Source organism: Chiloscyllium plagiosum, unplaced genomic scaffold (genome assembly GCF_037043375.1).
Source record: "Chiloscyllium plagiosum isolate Xiang-an unplaced genomic scaffold, Cpla_swu_hap1 HiC_scaffold_27, whole genome shotgun sequence".
In the NCBI taxonomy this organism is placed as follows: domain Eukaryota; kingdom Metazoa; phylum Chordata; class Chondrichthyes; order Orectolobiformes; family Hemiscylliidae; genus Chiloscyllium; species Chiloscyllium plagiosum.
This window is the reverse complement of record NW_028270165.1, coordinates 17952184-17979060: the sequence shown is the minus strand read 5'-3', so window position 1 is coordinate 17979060 and position 26877 is coordinate 17952184. Positions and strand designations below refer to the sequence as shown.

Sequence of the window (26877 nt, the reverse complement as noted above, 5' to 3'; positions counted from 1 at the left end):
CTTGAACTTAACCCCAGTCTCAGACTGTCAATGAAAGCTATGAGATCCAATAGGTTTTTGTTTTAAAACTGCTCATTTCTTTCAACCTCTTGCACTAAGTTTCCAATATCGTGTATCAGAAGGAGCAGTGAATGAGTAGCTAATATTGTTAGAAATTGTAAGTTTTTCATCTCTGCAGGTATTGCATCGTTTCATCGACATTGTAAGGTTTACTGGCAGCACCGGGAAGTGTGGGATGTATTCACAAGAAACAAAGTTAAAAATCATACAACACCAGGTTATACTCCAACATGTTTATCTGGAAGCACGAACTTTCGGAACACTGCTCCTTCATCAGGTGTTTGTGGAGAAGGATCATAGGAGAATTTATAGCAAAAGATCGCAGTTTCATGCAACAGAAATGATATAGAACAACTTAGATTGTTGTGAAGTCTTTCATCTTTGAGAATGGGTTGCAGGTTTTGGTTCATTAATATGTAAATCCCAGAACTTGTTTGAAGACACATTCTCGAGACAACTTAAGGTCTGTATCCCAATCTTGAGTGAGACTGGTTCTATTTCCAAAGTAGGAATTTATAAAATCTCACATGGATTAACTGCCTGTAGATTGTATTTGGCTCAAAAAGCGCACAATGTATCTGCAAATACAAAATCACACCAAAGGCTTATATGTAAGTGCGCATGCATGAGAGTATAGGTGAGTGTGTGCGTGCTTGATAAAGTGTGCGAGTGATAGAGTATCAGCCTGTGAGAGGGTGTATATGTGTGTGTGTCTGAGAGGGATCTGTGTGAATGTGAGAGTGTGTGCTTTGTGTGGGTGTGAGAGCGAGTGACAGTGAAGTGGGGTTACCTGTCATGTGACATGAATCCAAGGTCCTGGTTGATGCCATCCTCATGTGTTCCGAACTTGGCTACCAGCCTCTGCTGGGCCACTAAAACTGAATAAGCAGTTACATAGCACACATTGTAGAGGGCAGGGTGGGACTTGTCTTTCGATTTGCAGAAGGTGGGAGGTTCTGGGTGCTGGAAACTAGGGAAAACACATGTTGGAGGACCTTCGCCTCAGAGAGATGCAGCTGGAAGCCAGGCTGCAGACACGTTGGGGGAATCATCAAACCCCCTATACTGTGAAAATAGGCCCTCTGGCCCAACAATGCACATTGACCCTTCCTCAGAGCATCCCACTCAATAACCTCCGCAGCTAATCCCTGAATTTAGAACACCCAATCCACTCTAAGCTGCACATCTTGGGAGGAAACCAGAGCACCAAGAGATGGGGGGAGGGGGAGGGTGGTAGAAAAGTGCAAACTCCACACAGACAATCACCCTGAGGGTGGCCTCGAACTCAACTCCCTGGCACTGTGAGGCAGCTGCTGCCGCACCACCTACAGTCTTGGATTGAAGGAATCGATTGGCTTCATGCCAGTCCTGGTGACACTCCAGCCCGTTTGGGGAATTGAATTTGCTTCCACAGAGTTTCCACGGTGCAGGGGTCATTGCGTCTCAGCAGCTTCAACGATCCAAAGAAGGGATCGTCTACGGCGAGAACACTAGTCCACATTTCGCTGCAGAGTTAAAGTTCTCTGCACAGCCAGAACCCTGGAACACTCCCACGCAGGCTGCGTATAATCACGGGGCTTCTCAAGTCACGTTGATGTTCGAAATAATTTCCCCTCCTGGATTCAAACGCTGCTGATATTCAGGCCCTGAGTAAATTTCTTGTGCACGCCTGAACAGCAAATCCTCCTCTGCTAATACCTTGAGAAAACAGATCATTGCTGTCAGTGCAGGGCAGGAAATAGTATAAGAGAATTCTAGTTTGTACCGAGCAGCCTTCCCTATCTCCTACCCGAAATCTCTGTCTCCCATTTCCTCCACCTTTCAATGGATTCCAACTCGAATTCATCCTTCCATCCTCCTGTTTTTGCCCAGCTCCCCTCACCGGAAAGCGCTGACTCTCGGTTCAGTTTCTTAGTCACTTCTTGCCGTTCCCAGTATATTGCCCACATCTTTATTTACTTTTTAAAACAGAAAGGCAGTGGTTTGCTGATGCCAGGATCTGAGGGTAATTGCGTTCACGCTCCAGATTCTCTCTCGCGTCTTTCACAAAAATCTGCACTGCGCATGTGCAAAGAAGGGGATGCTTGGGAGTGGGTGGAACGCATTCACCAACTCCCCATTCAATCAAGATCCAATCATGCCCACAGCGCCTCCTGTCTATTCTCTCTCGCTATCCCAGCTCCCCCCCGTCACACACGCCACCCTCTGCACCTCCGTCCATTCTATCTCCATACCCTCTGCCCCCTGTCCAGTCCAGTCTCTCGTCCACCCTCGGCTTTCCTCCATTCAGTCCCTCTCCCCACATTCATTCTCTCTCTCCTCCCACTCTCTGCCCCTCTCCATTCTCTCTCTTCCCCCATCCTCTGCTGTCCATCCATTCCCTCTCTCTCCCCCCACCCTCTCCTAACACTCATTGTTGCTCTCTTTCTCCCCACCCTCTGCCCCCCTTCCATTCTCTCCCCACCCACTGACCCACGTCCACTCTCTCTCCCCACACTCTGCACCCCCATTCTCTCGCTCTCTGACAAACGCTTTGCCCCCCCCACCCTGTGCACCCCCAGGTTTTCTCTAACTCCAATGCTCTGTCCCCGTGTCCATTTCTCTCTCTCTCTTCCCCCTAGCCTCTGTTTCCCGTCCAATTTCTCTACTTGCACCCCCACCCTCATCCTTTCTTGTATCAGCCCATCTAAGGATCGAGAGAGCGCGGATGGTGATGACTCTACTTGGGAGATGGGAGGGTGTGGTGTGAGAAATGGCTGATCTTTAACATTGAGAATCGCTAAAATGATATTTTCAAAAACATCAGTAAAGGTTGAAAGCAAATTCAATTATTTTTTAAAAAAGCTCCAGACATTTTTCTGAAACTTGCATTGAAATCTGTGCAATTAGGCCACAGTTGAGGACAGGCTGTAAGGGTGGAATGGCCAATTCTTCATCTTGTGAAGTTGGTTCAGATTAAGTAGTAATAGAGTCATAGAGTTGCAGAGCAGGGAAACAAACCTGTCGGTGCATGCCAACCACATATTCTAAATTAATCCGGTGATCCATTTGCCACCATTTGACCCATATCTCTCTCAACCCTTCCTATTCATATACCCATCCAGATGCCTTTTAAATGTTGTAATTGTTCCAGACTCGACCACTGTCTCTGGCAGCTCATTCCATACATATACCACGTTCTGCATGAAAATGTTACCAGTTCGGTCCCATTTAAACCTTTCCCCTCTCACCCTAAACCTATGCCCCTCCAGTTTTGAATTTCCTCTACCCTGGGGAAAAGACATTCAAAAATTGAGCAGCCAGACAAAATGCAAAAGGAATAAACTGTTGAGCCCCAGGAAAACAAAAGAAGTGTGGCTCCAGCCTTTTTTTCTCTCCGATTGGCAGTTGGACCAGCATCTCCACTGGCCATACTGCGCATGCTTCTCGGTGTCAGGAAGCATTGCGCATATACGCTGGTGTCAGCAAAATACGACGAATGCTCTTTGCTGTTAGCGGAAATGGCGTGCAACATTCTTCTGATCGACCAATGGGAAGCTCTGAAGGACCGGAAGGAGTGTGGTCCTCCTGCAATTGAGAGCCTCCCCCCTATTGTCTGAATGCGGAAGTTGGACAATGCGCTTGTGAAGGTGTTGCTGCTCCTCTCTCCATAAATGAAGATTTAACTTCATCCCAGACTGCAACTTCTTTCCTCTGTCCAACATCTGTGAGTACAACACACTGTTCTCACCCCCTTTTCCATTTTATTTTTTCACTCTGGTGTTCAGTTCTTGACTTGCAGCAAAGTTGGTTCAGGTATGTGTCTTAATTGGCAAACACATGGTAAATGTAGTAACGCAGTGTGAAATTATAGCCTTTCCTATGAAATAAAAACAGAAAGGAGGTACATTGTTTAAATGGTGATATATTGGGATGTGGAGTAAGTGAGGACTGCAGATACCAGAAATCAGAGTCGAAAATTGTGGCGCTGGAAAAGCACAGCTGGTCAGACAGCATCCGAGGTGCAGAACAGTCAACGTTTTGGGCAAAAGCCCTTCATCAGGAATGATGTGTGGATGTACAAACGTGCCTCAGATACCTTCTGCTCAGGCTTTCTACTCCAGTCAATGCCAGTTGTCACATAGGTGCAGCAAGCAATCAGCAAGGCAAGTGGTATATTAGCAAGAGGAAATTAGTTCAAAGTGGGGATGCCTTCCTGTAGTTTGGGACATATTGAATATATTCAAAGCTGAGTTCATCTGACTTTTGAATGTCAAAAATAGTTATGGGGAAGGCAAGAATTTTTTTAAAAAAAATTATTAGAAACTTTTTCAAATCTCTCACAGCACCTCTATATACAAAAAACAACAATACCAAAATACAGAAAAATAGCAGTACAACAATGTCATATTATGATACTATTAATAATGAGCTACCTATTATTCTACTAGAACAAACTTAGCTTAAACTAAACTACAATCAAATTGAATAAAAATAAAATTAAACATAATTTAAGTTAATTTGAATTCTATCACATTACTTTATTCTATTTCACTCACCACATCTCCATTAAGGCTCCCATCCATGGGAGCACCAGTTATTGCACCCGTATTCCTTTCACCCAGCCTTGCCCTTCCAGGGCCCCATGAGCGCCCAGACTGATTCCCACAGTTATACCACGGCTCTAATTAATACTGCTGATCAGTCTGCATCAATATAATTTAGAAAGGGCTGCCACGTCTTGTAAAACTACTGTTTTGTGTTGCAACATATTTGTGAGGTCATCTTGGGGGGGATGCTCCATCACCAGCATATGCCACCCCATAAGCCCTGGGGGTTTTTCCAACATCCAATTAATTAAAATGTTCTTCCTTGCACAGTGCTTAAGAATGTTACACAGTCTGTTCCTGTGTTCTCCAAGAGAAGGCAAATTTGGCAACCCCAGAAGAAGAAATACCGGATTCACATTAACTTCAATCCCCCAGGATGTCCTTCAGCTCCCTTACTATAGCACTCCAGTATCTCTGGATCTTACAACATGACCAATAGCAGTGTGTGAGTGCCTATACTAATTTTTACATTTGGGACACCCTGGTGATGTGCCTATCTTGAACTTAGCTAGCCTCTCTAGCGCCACATAAGCCCTGTGTAAAATCTTCAATTGCATGCCCTGTGCTGTGTTACATATTGAAATTTTCCTTACATTTTCCCATATATCTTGCCATACTTCTAATGAAATATCCTATCCTAGCTCCCGATTCCACATCCTAGAGAGTCCCTCCACATCCCCTAAGGTACGTCCCTTCTGTAAATGATACAACGTACTAACTGAAAGAGCACCTGTACACAAAGTACTCTTTACTCCACATTTGACCTGTAATGCTGAGCCAGAAGCGTGGTATTCCTCTGTATCTAATCCCTTAGCTCAAAGTACCGGAAAAGGTCCCTATTAAACAATGCATATTTCTGACTTAGCTGGCTAAATGACATCAAGACCTAACCCTCGAATAAATCTCTCAGACAGAAGATTCCTTTATTCTCCCATGACTTAAAGCCGGAGTCCATTGCCCCAGGTTTAAATTCTTGGGCTGCCACCAGTGGGGTAATCAGTGAGGTCATCAGCCAATTGCCCTTGTCTTGCCTCATTATCCTCCAGGCTTTCACTGTATTTAAAATGATTGGACTCTTACACTGCTCAGTCTCGGATTTCATCTTATCAATGAATAATAGATTAAGTAGGGGACATCTCAAGTGCAATGCTTCAACGTCAAGCAAAATCGACCCCGAGTCCCCTCGTGCCCAGTCACACACATATGCTAAGAAAGCGCAGATTTGATATCTCTTCAAGTCCAAAAGGTCCACTCCTCCTCATCCTGTGAGAGCTGCAATTTGGTAAACTTAATTAGGGGGCGGCTGCGACACCAAATAAAAGAACCGAGCCAACCATTGAGCCTCAGTAATACTCATCTGGGTAGCAACAACAGGAGCATTCTCATGGGGTACAATAGGCGAGGAAGAACATTCATTTTAATCAGAGCTATTCGGCCTAAACATGAAAACGGTAATCCGTCCCATCGCTGCAAACCCTGCTTTATCCTCTCCAGTAATTGTACATAGTTAGCTTTTTACAGCTGGTGGAAGGCAGGAGTAATAAAAATTCCCAAATGCAAAAACTCTTTTGGCGACCATCTAAACAGGAACTGCATTCCATCCTTCAGATCAGGCACCTCCACTAATTCTCTCCCCCCACCCAAATAAATTAATTGTTCGAATCAATCGAGGAACGGACTCCTCCAGATTGGCCAAGAACAAAAGGACATCATCAGCATATAGGGTAATCTTATGTTCCCCCATTCCCACTCCTGGCGCCACTATTTCAGGAATCCTCCTGGTAGCTTCAGCTAATGGCTCAATTGGCAAGGTAAATAGCAGTGGTGAAAGAGGACACCCCTGTTGACTACCTCTCCCAGTATTAAAGTTATCTGACTTAGTGCCATTTGTGATGACTGCTGCTTTAGGATCATTATACAACACCACCACCCACCTAGCAAAGGTTGTACCCAGACCAAAGCGCTTGAGGACCCCAAGCAGGTACAGCCATTCTATCTGGTCAAATGCCTTTTCTGCATCTAGGGAGGTCACCGAACCCAGGATCAACCTTTGCTGGCATACCTGCACCATGTTCAGTACCCTCCTGATATTGTTGGAGGAGCTACGGCCCTTAACAAAACCCATCTGATCTTCTTTCACAATACAGAACAACACCTTTTCCAACCTCAGGGTCAGCGTCTTGGGTAGAATTTTAAAATCTACATTCAACAGTGAAATGGGTCTGTATGAAGCACATTCTTCGGGCTCTTTCCCCTCCTTTAAAATGAGGGAGATATTAGCCTTCCTCAGAGAGGGCGGAAGATAATCCTGTGCATATGAATAGCGATACATCCCCACCAACATATTTATGAATTCCTTATAGAATTCACTTGGGAATCCATCTGACCCCAGTGCTTTGCCACCTTGGAGATGTTTTATTGCATCCTGCACCTCCTGTATCGTCATAGGCCCATTCAACAGGAAACCTGTTCTGCGTTTATACTAGGGAGATGCAGGATCTCAAAAAAGGCCTGTAATCTCGCTGCACCATGTTCATCTCCCTCCGACAGATATAACCCTGCAAAGTATTCCCTAAATCTTCTTTAACTCACGGGTAACTGTACCAGACTTCTCTCTAACAGACATAATAGATTGGGAAACATTTTTCTTTCTGGCCAGATATCTACCTGGCTTATCTACAAAATCAAACAATCTTTGTTGAGCAAAGCAGACCTTTTTTTTCCCAGTGTGTGCAATGAGTTGGGAGCAGCCCGGAGAGCTGCAGCTTGACCAGTGAAGGCCTATTGTAATATACTTCCTCAGCTATCTGCAGACGCGTCTCCAACATCTGTTGTTACTCCTTCCTCTGCGTCCTTCTCGTCATTGAATAAAAAATAATCAGGCCTCATAAAGATGCCTTAGTGGCCTCCTACAGTATTTCCGGATTACTGGCCGTACCCGAGTTGATATCCCAGAAGGCTCTGAACTCTTGTGATGTACTCAACAGATTTGCTATCCCTTAACAGGAATGGGTCCATGCACCAGTGCTGTGCATCCGTTCCACCACTCTTGATTTTACCATCTAATTACACTGGCACATGGTCCGAGACAGCTATATTGCCAATTTCACAAGCCAATGTTCTGTCCAAGCAATCCAATGGCATTAAAAAGTGTCAGTTCCCATGTGGTACTTGTGTGGGTTGGGAGAGAAAGTAAAGTCTCTTCCATTAGGGTGGAGATGTCTCCACACATCCACTAATCCCAACTCCTCACACATGTCCACCAACTGCTTAGGTTGCGCGGGTGTACCTGCCTGGCTCCTTGGCACCCTGTCTACCTCGGGATCTATTAGGCGATTAAAATCCCCTCCAGTGACCATGCGGCGTCCCCCATGACTCATTAATTTAGCAACTGCATCAATTAGAAATTTAAGAGGGTGCACCGGGGGGACAATACACATTCAGGACGCCATACTCTTCACCATGTATGAGAGCTTTAAGAATGACGGACAGTCCATGTTTGTCCTTAATTTGCTCAATTACCTGGAAAGGGAGGTTCCTTCTTACCAGTATAGCCACTCCTCTACACTTGGAGCTAAAGGAGGAGAAGAATACCCTATCATAACCTCCTTGCTGCAGTTTCAGATGTTCCTTATCAGTTAAATGTGTCCACCCTTTCCTTCCTGAGGCTTGACAGCACCGTCTTTCTTTTTAATGGGGGAATGGCTCCCTTTTACATTCCAGGGGCACCACCTGAATTAATCAGTAGCCATGGTCATCCAGGGCATCCCATGGTTTCCCAAGAGGAGGAAGCTTATCTGAGGTGTGGTGAGCAACAAAGACATTAACTCTATAAAGTCTAAAAACTGCTCCTATTCAAAACTACGATAAATAAAAATCTAACCACCACATATAACTTAAGCAAATGCGCAAATAACCCCCAATTATGTAGAGATCTCCCCCCTCAACCCCCCAACCCCACCATTGCCACCATCCTGCCTCCTTCCCACTGAGGCTGTGCCCCAAACTCCAGGCAATTCACAGATTGAAAAAAAACATGTTATTTACATTCTGAGAGTTAACAATGGTTGCCCATCTCCCCACACCCCTTCTCCATACATCTTAAGCACAGGTATAGCCACCCCCAATCCAAACACAAAAGGACAGCAGTAAAGAAATGGCCTCAGACAATACCTAACTGACTGATATACTATATGATTCCAGTTTTACGTCAAGGCAGTACGTATAAAGCCGATAACCACAAGAAAAGGGGCAAAAAAGTAATGATGTCCCTCCCGCCTTCACCCCGACTCGATTTCTTTAATTCAGAGAATTTGCAAAGTCCTTCGCCTTTTCTGCTGAATCAAAATTATATACCATCCCTCCATGAGAGAAACGCAATACGGTCAGGGACCTCAAAGAATATTTTCTGTTTAGATCCCTTAATTTTCTCTTAACTTCATCAAATGCCCTTTTCTTAATCCAGGCTCCCGAGAAGTCCTGAAAATATATTATTCTTGAGCCTTTGTGCATTAAAACCTGTGGATCTCTACCCAGTCTTCTTGCTGTTACAATCACTAACTGTTTTTCTCTTTTATGCAGGAGGCGCACTCGGACCACGCGGGGCTGCGGGTCCGACCCGGACCTGCGCATTTCGATCCGGTGGGCCCGCTTCACACTCAACAGGCCCGACTCCAACTCCAGCCCCAGGAATCCAATAAAGTCTTCGCCTCCCTCACATTCCGGAAGACCCACGAGCTGTAAGATATTTCTTCTACTTTAGTTTTCCAGGTCGTCCACTTGCTCCTGAAGGACCCGAACCTGGTCTTCCAGCGTTTAGATCCTTCCTCCTGAGACCTCCGCCACGGTCTTGATGCCACGGTCCTCTCCTCCGCTGCCTATTCTCTTCGGGCCAACATTTGAATTTCCTGCTCCATGCTTTTCCAGCGTGGCAGATAGCGGTTCCACCGCTGCTTCAATCTTATCTCAGAGTTTGGCAAACACCGAGAGTAACTGCTGCTGCCCCATTAAACCCAAAGGGTCTGCCCTGGGAGTTTGAGCAATGGCTCCAGGCGCCCCCGATGCAGTAGGGGAGTGCCCTACCTGCTGCACCCCTGTCGGCCCTTTTCCTTCATTTGCTTTCATTCTGTCCTAAAGCTGTCAAACCACAATTATAGCAGCTCTAGACGTTCAGTAAGTTTATATTAGGATTGTTTTCTCCTACGGATGGTTAATGAGGTGGGGGGAGGGGGTAAAAGTCCACCTTGCCGGGGGTATGGCACAGAGCCCAGCACAGCAGACCACTCAAACCACCGCCATCTTGGATTTCCAAGAAAATGGTTTTAAGACCAGTACAGAACAGCTGCACGGTCATACAGCACACAAACAGACCCTTCGGACCAACTAGTCTATGCTGACTATGTTCTCAAACCCAACTAGTCCCATCTGCCAGTGATTGGCCCATATCCCTCCGAACCTTTCCTGTTCATGTACATTTCCAAATGTCTTTTAAACATTGTCACTCTACATGCATCCACTACTCCCTTTGGACACCCATTCCACACACAAACCGGAGAAAGAAATTGAGCTCTTCATATCTTTTTAAAATCTTTCTCCTCTCCCCTTCAAAATTTGCTCCCTAATCTTGAACGCCCCACCCTAGGGAAAGGACACCTGCCCTTCACCTCATCTGTACCCTTCATGATATTATAATCCTCTATAAGGTCACCTCTCAATCTCCTCTGCTCCAGTGAAAGAAAACCCAATCTATCCACCTGGCTGTAGGTATATTCATATTCAGTTATGATGTGTTCAATGTTGGTGCAGGCTCAAATAGCCAACTCCTGCTCCCAATTCTCTCACTCTGTGTCCAGGACAGCATTAGGAGATTGGGAAAGGGGAGGGATAGATATCTTGTTTGTTTTTATTTTTAAAATGCACTTGATTCCCACAAATAAAATCAACAGGTACAAGTACAGCACATGCAGTGTTCCTCATTGCAGCTTCAAGGTTTTGTGTCCTCTTCTTACGCGTTGGCTCCAGCACATTCAGCATACTTCCCCCGCCCCCCCCCCCACCCTCCCCATCCCCGCCCTGAGCCGTTGATGCTTCCATTGTTTATAAAATCAAGAGAGGAATGGATAGGGTAAATAGACAAGGTCTTTTCTCTGGGAGTGTAGAACTATAGAGTAAAAGATTGAGGGTGAGGTGGCCAGGGGAGGGGGCGAGGAATTTAAAAGGAACCGAAGGGGCAATTCATGCAGGAGATGGCGCGTGTAAGGAAAGAGCTGCCAGAGGAAGTAGTAGATGCTGGTATAATTATGACACATTTAAAAGGCATCTGGATATGTTTATGAATAGGAAGGGTTTAGAGGGATATGGGCCAAATGCTGGCAAATGAGACCAGATTCAGTGAGGATATCTGGTCAGCATAGACCATTGGACCAAAGGACCTGTTTCTGTGCTGTATATCTAGATGACTCTGGTTTGCCACGCCAGTCTGTTCAATTTCTCTCTGGTGTCATAGCCTTGATGTCTCATTCTAAAACTCCCCTGTGGGGGCACGTTTACCATTTTGTGTCTGATTGGTTGCCAAGAAGCTACATTGCCGGTTCATCCTGAATTTACACACTATATTTTTGCTTCCAAAAATCAGACCTGCTCACTCTCAACAGTATCCCAATGTCGTGGAAGATATTAATTTTCAGGTGCAGAAATCCAAAATTCAGAGAGATGTCAGTTGTGACTGTTTTGCTCTTCTGTCCCTGTCATATCCTGAATCAGCAATTTCAGGAGAATTAGAATGGAGTGAGAACAGAGGGGGGGGGAGAGAGAGAGGGATGGTGCTTTCAGTTTTGTGGAATAATAAAAGAAAAGAATGTTCTGCAGAAAGTAGAATTGCATGTTCTGAATTTCTACCCTGGACTGACAGTGATGACTTTTGTAATCTCTTTTCAGACTATTTGATCTGAAGATGAAGTTTCAAAATCAACACATGAAGGGCTGATGCCTGAACCATTGACTCTCCTGCTCCTCAGATGCTGCCTGACCTGCAGTTTTCTACTCTGATTCTCCAGCATTTGTGAGTCACTCAATCCACCGGGACTGCAACAATTTTCAACTATGATCCAATTGGTTCCTGTTTCAGTACATTTTCAGCATCAGTGGGACTGGAAGAGAGACCCTACTGTTGCAGCAACGCACTGAGTGTGGAGCCTGAAACAGTTATCTGGCCTGGAAAGAGGAATTCGAGGCAGGGAGGGGACATACACGCGTTTGTGTGCAACTGTAGCTTCGGCCATGGAGAAACCATGGAAGTGTGGCGACTGCGGGAAAGGCTTCCGTGTCCCGTCTGCCCTGGAGACACATCGGCGCAGTCACACCCGGGAGAAGCCATTCTCCTGTCCTAAGTGCAGGAAGGCCTTCAGTGATTCCTCCGCCCTGCTGAGGCACCGGCGGGTGCACACTGGGGAGAGGCCCTTCAGCTGCCCTAAGTGCAGGAAGAGCTTCAGCGATTCCTCCGCCCGGCTGAGGCACTTGCGGGTTCACACAGGGGCGAGGCCCTTCAGCTGCCTCAAGTGTGGGAAGGCCTTCAGCGATTCCTCCGCCCTGATGAGGCACCAGCGGGTGCACACAGGGGAGAGGCCCTTCCGCTGCCCCGATTGTGGGAAGGTGTTCACTCGCTCCTCCCACCTCGTGATTCACCGGCGGGTCTACACCGGTGAGAAGCCCTTCCCCTGCCCCAAATGTGGGAAGGCCTTCAGCGATTCCTCTGACCTGCTGGCTCACCAGCGGGTCCACACCGGCGAGAGGCCATTCACCTGCTCTGTCTGCGGGAAGTGCTTTACACGCTCTTCCGACCTGCTGAAGCACCAGCGGGTCCACACTGGGGAAAGGCCCTTCAGCTGCTCTGTGTGCGGGAAGGACTTTGCTGTCTCCTCCACTCTACTGACGCACCAGCGGGTCCACACTGGGGAGAGGCCGTTTGCCTGCCCCAAGTGTGGGCAGAGGTTCACAATGTCCTGCAGCTTGAACAAGCACCAGCGGAAGCACCAATGCTCCTAACAATCAGATTCTGCCGGTAACGCTGCTGAGGGTCACCCCCAGGACTGATCCTCCTGCCCTTTCTGACAGTGGGGGTAGTGGGAGAGTTGGTAGGCTTTTTTGTTTTCTACTGGGGGAGTGGGGGGGGGGGAGGGAGGGTGGTGGCTTAGTGGTTAGCACTGCTGCCTCATAGCGCCAGGGACCCAGATTTAATTCCATCCTCAGGGTGACTGTCTGTGTGGCGTTTGCATGTAATTCCCCGCTGTGTCTGCGTGGGTTTCCTCTGCGTGTTGCAGTGCCTTCCCAAAGTGCAAACGTGCGCATGTTTGGGCGAATTGGCCAAGCTAAATAGTCCCATAGTGTTCAAATATGTGTCGGTGTGGTGCATTAGTTAGGGGTAAGTGCAGAGTGATAGGGTAGGAAAATGTGTCTGGGTGAGTTACTCTTCAAAGGGTCGCTCTGAACTTGTTGGGCAGAAGGGCCCGTTTCCACACTGTAGTGCCTCTATGTTTCTTTGAACCTTGCTTCCAGTGGGCGCTGCTGCTCATTGCGCCCAAGACCCGCACAAACCTACGACCGCAACACCATTGGAGCAGAAGTTAGGATATTTTGACCCATCGAATCTGCTCCACCATTTATTAGAGACAAAATAAAAAAACTGCAGATGCTGGAATCTAAAATAGACAAACAGGAGGCTGGGCACAACAAGGCAGGCAGCACCAGCAGGTGGAGAAGTCAGCATTTCAGGTATTATCCCTCAGGACTGAAGAAGGGTTCTACCCGAAACGTTGACATCTCCATCAGAAATGATTTATCAGTATGTTGTTAGAACTAGAGGGCATAGGTTTAGAGTGAGAGGGGAAGGATTTAAAAGGGACCTAAAGGGAAAACTTTTCATGCAGAGTGTGGTGCGTGCATGGAATAAGCTGCCAGAGGAAGTGGAGGAGACTGGTAGAATTACAGAATTTAAAAGACATTTGGTTGGGGACATGAATAGAAAGGGTTAGAGGGATTTGGGCCAAGTGCTGGCAAATGGGACTAGATTAAATAAGAATATCTGGTCCGCGTGGACGAGTTGGACTGAAGGATCTGTTTCCATGCTGTACCTCTCTATGACTACCGGTCCTGATGTAAGTTTCGAATTTAGTAACTTTGAATAATTCAATCTTGTTGAATTCACCTCCTGGAAGGTTTCAAATGAAACCCTCCAAGCGATATGAGTTAACTACGCCGAGTTGGATAAAGTATCCCATCACGTTCAACATGAATGCACAGTTGAAGAAGTTGAAGTCAGAAGTCACACAACACCAGGTTTCAGTCCAACAGGTTTATTTGAAATCCCAAGCTTTGGGAGCATTGCTCCTTCATCAGTGCTGCTCCTTTATCACTTCACCTGATGAAGGAACAGTGCTTCGAAAGCTCATGAGTTCAAATCAATCTATTGGGATTCTCACCTGGTGTTGTGTGACTTCTGACCTGTCCACCCCCAGCACCTCCACATCAGAGTTGACGAATGAGATCAGACTTTATTCAGCATGATTTAGTGAGATATTCATCTGGATGTCCTTATGCCTGAAACATCGATTCTCCTGCGCCAAGGGTGCTGCCTGACCTGCGGTGCTTTTCCAGCACCACACTCTCAACTCTGATCTCCAGCATTTGCAGTCCTCACTTTTTCCAGGTTCATGTGGAAACTCAACACTGTCAGAGTTACAAAGAGATGCCAGTCATAGAGTACTATAGCACAGAGACAGGCCCTTCAGCCCAAACTGGTCCATGCTGACCAAAATGTTTGTCAACACTAACCTCATTTCCCTGCACTTGGCCCATATCTTTCTAAAGCTTTCCTATCCATGTATTTGTTGAAACGCCTTTTCAATGTTGTTAATGTACCTGCTTCAACCACTTCCACTGGCAGCTGTTTCCCCAGGCGAACTACACTCTGTAAATATTTTGCCCCACATCTTTTCTTCCATCTTTCTCCTCTCACCATAAAAACGCGTCCTTGCTCTTGAAATCCTTCCCCTAGGGAAGAGACAGCTACCATTAAGCCAACTCTACCCCTCATGGTTTGAAAATATTGCCTCTCAACTTCCTCTGCTCCAGTGGAAAAACATCCCAGCCTATCCAGCCTAAATTCTAATTTGATAATAATGGCAGTGATGATTTTGGCTGTGTGTGTGTCAAGGATCTCTCATTTCTAAGCCAATGCTGTGCCTCTTTAGTTCACCTGATCTTAAAACGAATGGCACCCCATTCATTTAAAATGTCCATGTTTTCTGTGTAAAGTCGGTCCTGGTCGGCAAATAGGCAGTGGTGTCTTATATTCCCGTAGACTTCTTTTGACCGGGTTCATATGCTCTGTTTTGAGATGTATGAGTAAATCTGCAGAACAAAAGATTAATGCAGCCTTTATTCATGTCTCATTATTAAAAACACTTTCTCCATTTACAGATGTGATTGAGAAGCTTCTCCCAATGAATCTTTGACTGATAACAGCATTTGTCAGGCTTTTGAAAGTCACTGCAGCTCTGTCACAGCACAGGGGAGGGCTCTTTCAGACACAACGCGTCATGTAGAAAATTCTCCCACATTAGTCGAGCAAAGTAGACGTCTTTTTAAGACTTTGTGAAACTTGTAAGGGTTCAGAAAAGGTTTGGAAGGTTGTTGCCAGGGTTGCAAGGTTTGAGCTACAGGGAGAGGCTGAATACGCTGGTACTATTTTCCCTGAAGCTTTAGAGTCAGCCAGAAACATCTGTTGAATCAGAAAACATCTCTTCCTGCAGCAGCTTCAGACAGACTGCTTGCTAAAATCAAAAGCAGGGGAAAAGAATGGGACAAATGCCCTTTCATCGTAGAAGTGTTTTAGAAGAAAAAATGTCAAACCCTTTTCCCGGATTGTTGCCTCAGCCAGTATCTGTTAACCATTAGCGAAAACCTTAATCCTAGATGAATGGGAAGCCTTTTACAACCCCTCCTGAAAATAAACCAACAACGTCATCTTAAAGGAGCAACATGATCACAACAAAAAGCACTTGAACTGAAACATTTGTAACAAAAGGCTGTACAGTTAGCAGGACAGGAAAACAGGTTTTCAATTGCACCAATCAATTTAAATCAGCCCCATTGGCTACCAAAAATTTATTAAATTTAAATCCTAAAGTTTTGACAACAGGACCAATCCTATCATAAAGAATTGGCGTTCTCAGTCATCTATGTATTAGATAAAGCACCATTTAGAAAAACAGAGAAGGACATTCCTGACGGAGGAATCGGAGGAGGCATCCCCGACAGAAAATGGCGCAGAATATTCCGGAAGACACATAACCTGGTTGTAATCTGAGAGATTAAATTCTATTTTGTGTCATCTGAGTGGGACATGTATTGATTGGAAAAGCATACCAGAAGAATCTTGATTTATTCCAGAATACTCAGTAGTTAAGAAGGATTTATTCAGTTTGTTAGTAGTTTTGTTCATTTGTTCACCGTGAGAGTTGGTTAAATACGTTGCTGATTGTCGGTTGTAAAGTGTCAGGGATTTACTTTTAACACTACAGCAGGTTACACCACTTATCACACTGACTTTACAGATTAAAGGGCAACGTGCCACTCTTTGGACGTTTCAGTTTGAGATCTTGGTGAGGGGGAGGGGGGGTTCAGCCTTCGCTTTGTAACAGTATTGATGACATTCTCTTGAATGCAATGGAGTCAATATTAATCCAAGCCTCTTGGTGTGGTTGTGGGTGAATCACCTTAATTTGGCTCCTGACTCAGAAACCGCACAGACAATCAACTGCTGAAACAATGATTTGCACTTTATTGCACGTCGCAACCACAAATAAAACCTCTCAAGTTCATTCAGCTTCACTCCCCAAACTTGGCTATCACCCAGTTGATGTCTGAAGTTAACTGGTTTTCCACCGACGGTGCCCATCTCTGGAAGTTCCAGGGGTTTGATGCAGTATTATTCTTCTAAGTACTGCTGCGGCTGCATCATTCTGGAATTGAAGTTTGGTGGCGTTTCCTCAATTTCCAATCTGTGGTGTGACTTTTGTTTTTAAGACTCCAACATCACCTCACATTGCTGGAGACCTCAGGTCTGCAGCTTACCTTCTTATCCTTGAGGGTTAGCTGTCTGTTTGAAACAGCCTGCCCTGCAATTAACCCCTCTATGTCAGGGCTTTTCTTCTCCAGGCAGAATTAATTGTTCTTTTGTCACACCATTATTAAACAACATTATCTTGCCTGTCCCAAGAAACAACTTATTGTGTTGCCTCCTTCTTCCCATGGATGTTAATTAGCAGAAATTAAGCCATTTATCGTATTGAATCTGCTCTGCCATTCAGTCATGGCTAATATTTTTCTTAACCCCATTCTCCCTGTAACCTTTGAGCCCCTTGATACTCAAGAATGAGTGAATGGTGGAGCAGACTCAATGGGCTGAATGGCCTAATTTCACTTCCTGTGGTGTCACAGTTTCTCGTCGGCCCTTTCGTTTCTTGGTCCAGAAAGAGTTCTTGTTGACTCGTGAAGTTTGGGAAGCTCTGGAGTTTACAGGTGCACACCACTCTCCTCTCTGCCTCCTCCCAGAATAACGATTCCTCCTGAGATACTGGCAGTTCTTGAGATCCCTGGATATCCAGGAATACAAATCAGTGTGTCTGGAAGTCTCTGCTGCTACCCTGGAACAGAAGGATTATGGGGAGAAAATTCAGAAATCCGAAGAGCAAAGAGACTTGGGACTTCTAGCCCAGGATTCTCTCAAGGTAAACTTACAGGCTGAGTCAGTAGTTAGGAAGGCAAATGCAACAATGGCATTTATTTTGACAGGACTTGAATATAAAAGCAGGGATTTACTTCTGAGGATCTTTCAGGTTCCCGTCAGGCCACAATTGGAGTACTGTACACAGCTTTGCGCACCATATCTCAGGAAGGATGTACTGACTCTGGAATATGTTCAGAGGAGGTTGATGAGAAAGGTCCCAGGATTGAAAAGCTTAACATATGAAGAACATTTGAGAACTCTGGGTCTATACTCAATGGAGTTTAGAAGATGACGAGGGAACTAATTGAAACCTACAGCATACTGAACAGCTTAGACAGAGTGGATGTTGGGAAAATGTTTCCATAGGTAGGAGAAACGAGGACCCGAGGGCTCAGCCTTCAAGTAAATGGAAGACCTTTTGGACCGGAGATAAGGAAAACTTCTTCAGACAGACAGTGGTGTATCTATGGAATTCACTGCCCCAGAAGGCTGTGAAGGCCAGATCGTTGAATACATTTAAGCTGGGGATAACTAGTTTCTTGAGTATCAAGAGGATCAAAGGTTATGGGGAGAATGGGGTTGAGAAATTTATCAGCCATGATTGAATGGTGGAGCAGACTCAATGGGCTGAATGGCATAATTTCTGCTTCTATAATCTTATGATATGCTGATGTGTGGAGGGGTGAGAATGGGGAAAAGAGATAAAGAGGGGAACACAATTAAAGTGAAGCTGGGTACAGATACATAGGAAATACAATAATTGAACGATAAATTTCAGACCACATAGAAGCACTCGCATACAGAGGGATCTGGCAATATAGATCTCCAAAAGTGGCAATACAGGCGGGTAACGTGATCAAGAAGGCACACAGCACGTTTGCCTTGAGTGTAAGAGTTGACGAGTTATGTTACAGCTATTTATTCCGGCCACATTCAGAATATTGCGTGCAGTTCTGGTCCCTGCACTCCCAGAAGGACATGGATGCTCTGGGAGAGGGTATAGAGAAGGTTCACTAGGACAGTGCCTGGTCTGGAGGTCTCATTATGAGCAGCGAATGGGATAAACCTGGATTATTTTCACTGTGAAGATGGGGCAGAGAGATGACCTCAACAGCATGATGAGACACACAGATTGACTGGACGGGGGCGGCATGGTGGCTCAATCATTAGCACTGATGCCTCACAGCACCAGGGAAACTGGTTCGATTTCAGTCCCAGGTCACTGTCTGTGTGGAGTTTGCACATTCTCCCTGTGTCGATATGGGTTTCCTCCGGTTTCCTCTCACAATCCAAATGTGTGGATTAGGGTGGAGTGGCTATGCTAAATTACCCCAATGCCCAGGGATTGGCAGGTTAAATTGGATTGTCCGTGCTTAAATTGCCCCACAGTGTTCAGGAATGTGAATGTTAGGTACATTAGTCAGGGGTAAATGTCGAGTAATAGGGGTAGGGAAATGGGTCTGTGTGGATTATTCTTTGGATGTTTGGGGTTGGGCCAGATAGTCTGTTAGATAGTCAGAGGCTTCCCCCACCCCACCCCCAGGGTGGAAAAGTCAACTACAAGAGGGCACAAGTTCAAGGCGAGAGGGGGACAGTCAGGGGGAGAATTGAAAGGGAAGATTTTTCACACAGTTGGATGGTGGATGCCTGGAATGCACTGCCAGTGGACGAAGTGGAAAGAGGCACCTTAGCAACACTTAAGGTGTATCTGGACAGACACATGAAGGGGAGGTGAATACAGGGACAGAAACCATGCATCGGCAATAAATACCAGGTCTAAGTTTGGATTAAGAATTGGCACAGGCTTGGGCTGGGAGGGGGTAGGGGGTAAAGTCAATTTTCAAAAAGCAGGGGATACCTGTATGGTGATGAAGGGGTGGGTGGAGGCTCAGGTGGTGCATAAACACTGACAGAGCCCAATTGGATTGACTGTGCTGGAGACTCAATGGGACAGAGACAAATATATCTATTTCAGATCTCCCTGCACTTCAGCCGCTTCTGTGGACTGTTTCCGTAGGGAAGGTGCAATCCCAGGCTCAGAGAGCATCAGCCCCCACTGGAAGTAAAGTGGGTGAGAGAGCGGCCATTCAGCATAAAGGAACCCCTTTCCCCTCCCACTTCACCCACTAAACAGGGTTCAAGATGTGACTCTCAGCAGCGGTAACAGCAGAGTCCAACCTGAATCCCTGCGCCATCTCACTTATGAAGTTGCTGGTGTCTCCACAAGTTGCACGACTGGGTGAAGCCCTTTCCATACACTGGACAGGTGAACGGCCGCTCCTTGGTGTGGATGCGCTGGTGTTTACGCAGGGTGGAGGAATCACAGAAGTCATTGCTCCACATGGGACAGGTGAACGGCTTCTCCCCAGTGTGGACGCGGAAGCTGAGCAGCAGGTGATACGACTGGGTGTAGCCCTTCCCGCACACGGAGCAGGAAAAGGTTTCTCCCTGGTGTGCATCCGCTGGTGCGGCAGCAGGTGGTGTGACTGAGTGAAGCCCTGCCCACACACGGGGCAGATGAACGGGTTCTTGCTGGTGTGGACCCATTCGTGGGCCAGGAGGTGGTGTAACTGAGTGCAGGTGAACAGCCGCTGCCCGGTGTGCAAACGCCGATGAATCTCCAGCGCAAATGGCGAAGGGATACCATTCCCACACTCCCCACATTTCCACGGTTTCTCCATGGTGCAGGTGCCCTCGTCTGTCTCAGACCTGAACAATCAGTTGAAAACTTGCTCACGCTGACAGCATGTGTGTGGTGTTACTGGTGAACCCTCTGATAATTGGAACACTCTCATTCAGTCTGTAAAGCTTGTACCAGTCACTACTCGGGTGTGTGGGTCTGTGAGACTCTGAGTTTCCAGTCACACTGACGTTTAAAACCTAACTAAGCAGACAGACCTTCTCCCCTTTGTTTTCAAGGCCATCAATATCCACGTCCTCGTGAATCAAGTGACTGTCAGACTTTGATGTGATGTTTGGTCTGAGATTTTTGCCGCCAAATTATTCTCTTGTAATATTCCTGTGAAGTGATTGCAAAGGTCATCACAGTCAGTCCATGATAGAAAATCTGAACGTAATTCTAGTTACTGTGGAACATTCTTTCCTCTCAATCCCAAAGATCTTTGTGTAGATCTATATGTAACTGTTAACCAACAGGGTTATGGGGCAGACTGCATACCTCCACGAAGAGTTCACATGGACTCAAGTTGCTGAATGGACCTCTGCAGTGCAGTATTGACGCTCTTACTGAAGATCTACAATATGCTGCAGTACGATATTACAAGCCCAGGAACAACTGCAAAGCAGACAAGGTCTTTTCAGAAGTTGGACCATGAACTTCTGAAGCTGCTGCTTCTCTTCCTCTCCCTCTCTGAATGAAGATTGATCTTCACCCAGACTGCAACTTCTTTCCTCTGTCCAAATATTTGTGAACACATCCCTTTTTTTGAAGAATGGCATGTTTTCTGATCATCACAATTAAAGGGGTGTCTTCCCCCTGATATGCAAAGGGACAGTCAGTCAGGGGAGGGCAGGGTCACGTCTGGTGTTGTTGTGTGGAATCTGTGACAGCTGCAACAATTCATCCCAACTCCTGTACTCAGTGCTCTGACTGATGAAAGCAAGCATGCCGAAAGTCTTCTTCACCGCCCTGTCTACCCATGACTCCACTTTCTAGGAGCTATGATCCTGCACCCTTACATCTCTTGGTTTGAAATACTGCATTAAACAGATTTGGTGCTTGTTGATATGTGTTATTATTTGGTGCTTATCTCGACTCTAATTCGGTATTTTACACTGAATGCCATGACTGATGAAGGCCAGTGTGCCAAAACTTTCTACCTGTGACTACACTTTCAGAGAACTGTGAACATGTACTCCAAGATCCCTCTGTTCCACTACACTCCTTAAGGTCCTACCATTCACCATGAAATTCCTACCTTGATTTGACTATACAAAATGTAAGACCTCACACTTATCTATATTAAACTCCATTTGCCATTAACCTTAAACCTATGCCCTCTAATTTTGGACTCCCCCACCCCAAGGGAGAAAAGCTTGCTTACTTACCCTACCCATGTCCCTCATGATTTTATAAATGTCTTTCATGTCACCCCTCAGCCTCCAAAGTTCCAGAGAAAATAGCTCCAGTCTATTCAGCCTCTTCCTGTAGCCCAAACCCTCCAACACTGGCAGCATCCTTGTAAATGTTTTCTGACCATTTCAAGTTTCGCAACACCCTTCCTGTAGCAGAAAGCACAGAATTGCATGCAGTATTGCAACAATGATGGAACCAACGACCTCTCTGAAGAGGATTTTAAAACAATATTTATAACTACAAGCAAATCAGGTTAGTTGGGCATGACTTTCCCATAGCAGTTTGTTTTGGTTGTCCTTCATTAACCTATGCTTTAAAATATATAAGAAAATGTTTTGAGGGATTGAATTATTGCTAGCTCGTCCAACATTTGCTCCCCATCCCTCATGGCCTTTGGAGTGTGCAATTGGCTACATGCTAGAAGGCAGTTGAGAGTCAACCACATTGAAGTCAGTCTGAACTCACAGGATGTGAGCGTGTGCACGTGTGTGTAGGGTTGTGAGTGGTAGATTTCCCTCCCTAAAAGAACACTTTAACAACACTTTGTAATGATTGGACAAAAACAACAGTCCTGGCAGCATCTATGAGGAGACGACAGTGTTACTGTTTTGAGTCCAGTGGCCCTTCAAAATTAGGCTGGATTCAAAACATTAACTATTTTCTTTCCACAGATGCTGCCAGACTTGCTGCATTTCCCCAGCAATTGTGCCTTTTGTTGCTGATCTCCAACAGTTGCAATTCATTGTCTAAGCCAATAATGGTTTCCTGGTTGCCAGTACAGAGACAAACTCTCACTTGCAGATCTTTTTATTCGTTGAAAATAAAGTCCACTAGCATCCATGATGGGATTTTAATTTTTGTTCTCAGAAGACCGAGAACTCTGGGCTACTTAACCAGTATCACGAGATCACAATCTTCCCTTCACTGACAGTGACATTGACAATCTTGTCCTGAATATTTTTCTTTATTCATTCATGGAACGTGACACTTGGTCTCCCAAAAAATAACCAAGTGCCAATTCAGAGGGCAGTTAAGAGTCAACCACATGACTTTGGATCAAGAGTGACACATTCAACAAACTGGGAAAGGACTGAAGATTTCCTTCCTTAAAAAAAGGTTATTAGTGAACAAGACAGGTACTTATGACAATTGATGAGATCACCAGAGCAGCGATAAGTTTATATTCCAGATACATAAATTGATTTCAAATTGCATCGGGGCCATAGCAGCATCAATTTGAAACTCCAGATGTTAAATCCAGTAACAATGCCCAAATGCCACCAACTCCCTACAATCTCTAGGCTTCCAACACTGACTGGTCTGTAATTGCCAGTTGCATGCTTTTCCTCCTTACTATTTACTATTCAATTCAGCCCATTGAGTTGACTCTGCCATTTATTCAGATCACGATTATTCTGGGAAACATTTACTCCATTTTGCTGCCATTTCCCCATAATCCTCAATTCGCTTACTGATTAAAAAAAATCTATCTCAGCCTTGAATGCACGTAACAACCCAGGCTCAACAGCCCTCTGTAGTACCAAGTTCCACAGATTTACTGCCCTCAGGAGAAATTCCTATCTGTCCTAAACATGCAATCTCTTATTTGGAGGTTAAATCCTCTGGTCCCAGACTCACCCACTTTTCCACGTCGAGCCTGTCAAGTCTCCTCAGAATCTTGTACGTGACAATAAGGTTATCTCTAATTCTTCTAACTACTAATAAGCACAGGCCCAACCTATTCAGTTCTCCTCATAAGACAGTCTTTCCATACCTGGTATCATCATGGTCAACCTTCTCTGGACTGCCTCCAATGCCAATATATCTTTCCTCAGGTAAAGGGCCCTAAACTGTTCACAGTATTCAGTTGTGGCCTGACAAATGCCTTACATAGGTTCACTATAACCTCCCTACATTTCTACTCTATTGAAAAGGCCAACCTCCCATTTGCCTCCCTATTACTCACTGAAATTGGATGAAGAGATTTGTGGACGTGATTCCAAATCCCTCTATTCTAAAGCTTTCTCCATTTAATATTCAGTTCTTCACCTCCTGACAAACTGTATTACCTCATTTTCCCGTCTGCCAAGCTTTCGCTCATTTGCATAACCTGTCTATATCCCTCTCCAGATATCTAATGTCACCCTCACCACCTGCTTTCACATCAACTGTCTCTTCTGCAAATTTAGCAATAGTACCTTCACTTTACTTATCCAAGTAATTCATATATATATTGGAAATAATGTTGGCCCCAGCGCTGATTCCTGTGGTACACCACTAGTTACAAGTTGTCATCCTGAACATGCCCCTTACCACAACTGTGGTAGTTAGCCAATCCTCTATCCATGATAACATACAGCCTCCCAACACTGTGGGCTCTTTGCTTACTATTTCATGAGATGTGAATATCATTGGCTGTGCCAACAACTCTTCCCAAACTGACCTTGAAAAGGTGGTGCTGAACTGCCTCTTAAATTGCTTCACAAATATGATGTGGTCTGCAACAATGTTCAGGAGTGAGTTCCAGCATTTTGGTCAATAACAAAGAAACAATGCGATATATCTTGCAGTCGGAATCCTGTGTTCACACTTGTCTGTTCTTGGTGGTTGAGGTCATGACTTGGAAGGTGCTTTTGAAGAACCACCACTCATGCAATCAAGCCAGACTGATAGATTGTGGCCCGAGACTCTGCCATTTTGACTTCCCTCATCAATCTACATTCTTTCCAGCGAAGTTTCAGTCTCAAACCACCACGCAATGCCATCTGTTACGGCTTAAAAGATAAGAATACACATGATTACCAACCGTATTTTGGGTTGTATAAATCTTTGCCTGCCAGAATTATTTTCCAAAAGACTTTAATTAAAGTGGGTGACTGCATGAAATGGTTTGTTGGTCAGACTATAATCATCATCCTCAAAGGAGACAATGCCAGTAATACCATTGAACTCGTCTTTTTGTTTAAAAAGCACAAGTTCTTGATTTATTTTTACAACTTACTGGCATTCACACCTGCACATTCAATGTCAAACTCAGACAACATAAATTAAATTGCACTATTAATTTTGTTTTACAACAATCCAACAGATTAATTAATAATACACAGTGAATACCAAGGCTGATTAATGTGAAATTAAATTTGACTGAAAATGTAAAATCGAGATGAGAGATAACAAATGTGGGAAGGGCAGAAGGCAAGAAATGCAGCATCATAGAAGGTGCTCCTCCAGGGAGTGTATTTTACCAACTACAACTGCTCAATATAAACAAACACTCTGACATGATCCTCCGGTTTTAATGTAAACCATACTCCCATGCAGTAGGAACCATTTAAATAAGTTAATAGATACAAGCCTTGAGCAAATCCAGCCTCCAGCCAGGCCTCCCGCTTCTTGGAGCTCCGAGAGGGGTTCCCACTCATTCATTCAACAGGAGGCGGCTCAATTTATTGTAATGGGCACGGAGGGTACAGCGGTCGTGTCTCATGATGAGGAGGAAGCTGTTTCCTCTCATTCAACAGAAGATGACCTATTTACTAGAGGTTTTTTTTTGTGGTGCAGCTGTAGTCTCCCATAAAGACCTGAGGCTCAGGTTCAAATCCCACTGCTCCAGTGTGTGTAATAACATTACTGCCCAAGCCACGTGCCAATTGGCACAGGGATAAGAAAATTAGGGAAGTAAACACGTCAACCTGTTCAATGCTATCTGCAATCATTTCACTTCCTGTCCCATTCGTACTCCAGGGAGCCCAGCCTCGTTTCACGGAGGTTCTTTTTGAGAAGTTTAATCGGGCATTTTTGCACAAGTCAAGTTAAGAAAGCCGGGATCTCTCGCAAGACTGCGCGGAAGACAACAATTGTAATTCTTGGCGGGGAGGCTGAATTATGAATTCACTAATAGCCTCGTCTAAGCGATGGGGCAGAGCGCGCCAGTGCCTGTCTCTGTGGCGCAATTGGTCAGCGCGTTCGGCTGTTAACCGAAAAGTCAGTGGTTCGAGCCCACCCAGGGGCGGTGTGTTCGCTGTTCTTCCTTCGCTTCGAAGCTGTACGCTTTTAATGGGGTCAGGAAAATGTTCCCCAAACGGAAATCTTCTCCACAAAGGGGTTTCTGAATTAAATTAATGTCCAACTGAAGGGACTGCGGATGCTGAGAAGCCGAGACAAAAAGAAAAACTCGGCAGGTCTGACAGTACCTCTCGGAGAAAACAGAATTCTGAAATGTTGTCTCTGATTCTCTTTCCACAGATATTGCCTGACCTGCTGAGTTCCTCCTGCAATTTCTAGGTTTGTTTTTAGCGGAAAGTTCATTTCACCTTTTGGGATGAAACACCTCGACTCGCCATGTGCAGATATTTAACCATTTCGAATCACTGTAAAGTGATTGGATTCAAACAAACTCTGCGATGATTCACTCTTTCTCAGCTCTACAGGCAGACAGACCTGGGAAGTGAAGCTGTCAGTGTGGTTCTGTATTCGTGGGCCGACTGGTTAATGCGATGGACTTGAAATCCATTGCGGTTTCCCCACGCAGGTGTGAACCCTGCCGAGTACAAAATGAGAAATGTCGTCGAAAAGAAAGGGAGCTTGCTCCCCGGCTTCTTCTTTAAGATTCAAATCAGTGGAGGGGGAAAAATATTTCACTCACATTGGGACTGGTGGGAATCTGCAACCCACTGCCTGTTCGGGTGGAACAAGCAGATACCCGCAGAGCTTCCTTTGAGGCTATGAGCAAAGTGTTTGGAAATGAGACTAGAACAGTGAGGGGCATGAAATCGTGATCGAAATGAAGCAGGCATCTGAGGACAAGGGTGTTTCCTTTGCCAGTGAAAATACTGCTTCACAAAGTTGGGCCTGTGGAAGGGAATCAGTGACGGTGATTATCTTTGGTTGTTCACCTTGTGTAGGTTCCCATTGCTGCGCATGTCCATGTTAACGACAGAACTCTGCAGCATGGTGCCGTAAGATATGCACAGGACCGGGGCGCAATGGATGACACATCTGACTCCACCTATCTGCTTGAAATGCAGCTCACAGCTTCTTCACACACCCCAATTAATCTTTCTCATTGTCCTGAAGCCGGCATACGGTTTGAATTCCCGATCTGCGGGCATGAGAATCTTTTCACTGTCTCGCGTCAGGAAGTGTCCCCAAGAACATCGGAGTCAAGAAACAGCGCTGTCAGAGGAGGGGAAGCTGAAATAGCCCCACACGCTTCTCACGGGCACATTTTACTTTCCCCAACTCACCGCCTCAACCACTGCGGCTCCTGGGAGTGGAAAGGAAACAATCACCAAAACCCAGTCTTCGCTTTGTGAATCTTCAGAAAATCAGCAAACGTTCATCCC

The 26877-nt window shown here is 45.5% G+C and overlaps 1 protein-coding gene across 1 annotated transcript; it reads left to right on the top strand.

The window, feature by feature from the left end:
• The first annotated feature begins 11927 nt into the window (after nucleotides 1–11927).
• LOC148143298 (uncharacterized) lies at nucleotides 11928–12692 on the top strand. Its single transcript, XM_087975800.1, has one exon. It carries the CDS (start codon nucleotides 11928–11930, stop codon nucleotides 12690–12692), a length of 765 nt encoding a protein of 254 aa, XP_087831926.1.
• The last annotated feature ends 14185 nt before the right edge of the window (nucleotides 12693–26877 follow it).

Bases quoted from the DNA above. Each gene is read 5' to 3' on its own strand.
- LOC148143298 (XM_087975800.1), top strand. From the start codon at position 11,928: ATGGAGAAACCATGGAAGTGTGGCGACTGCGGGAAAGGCTTCCGTGTC.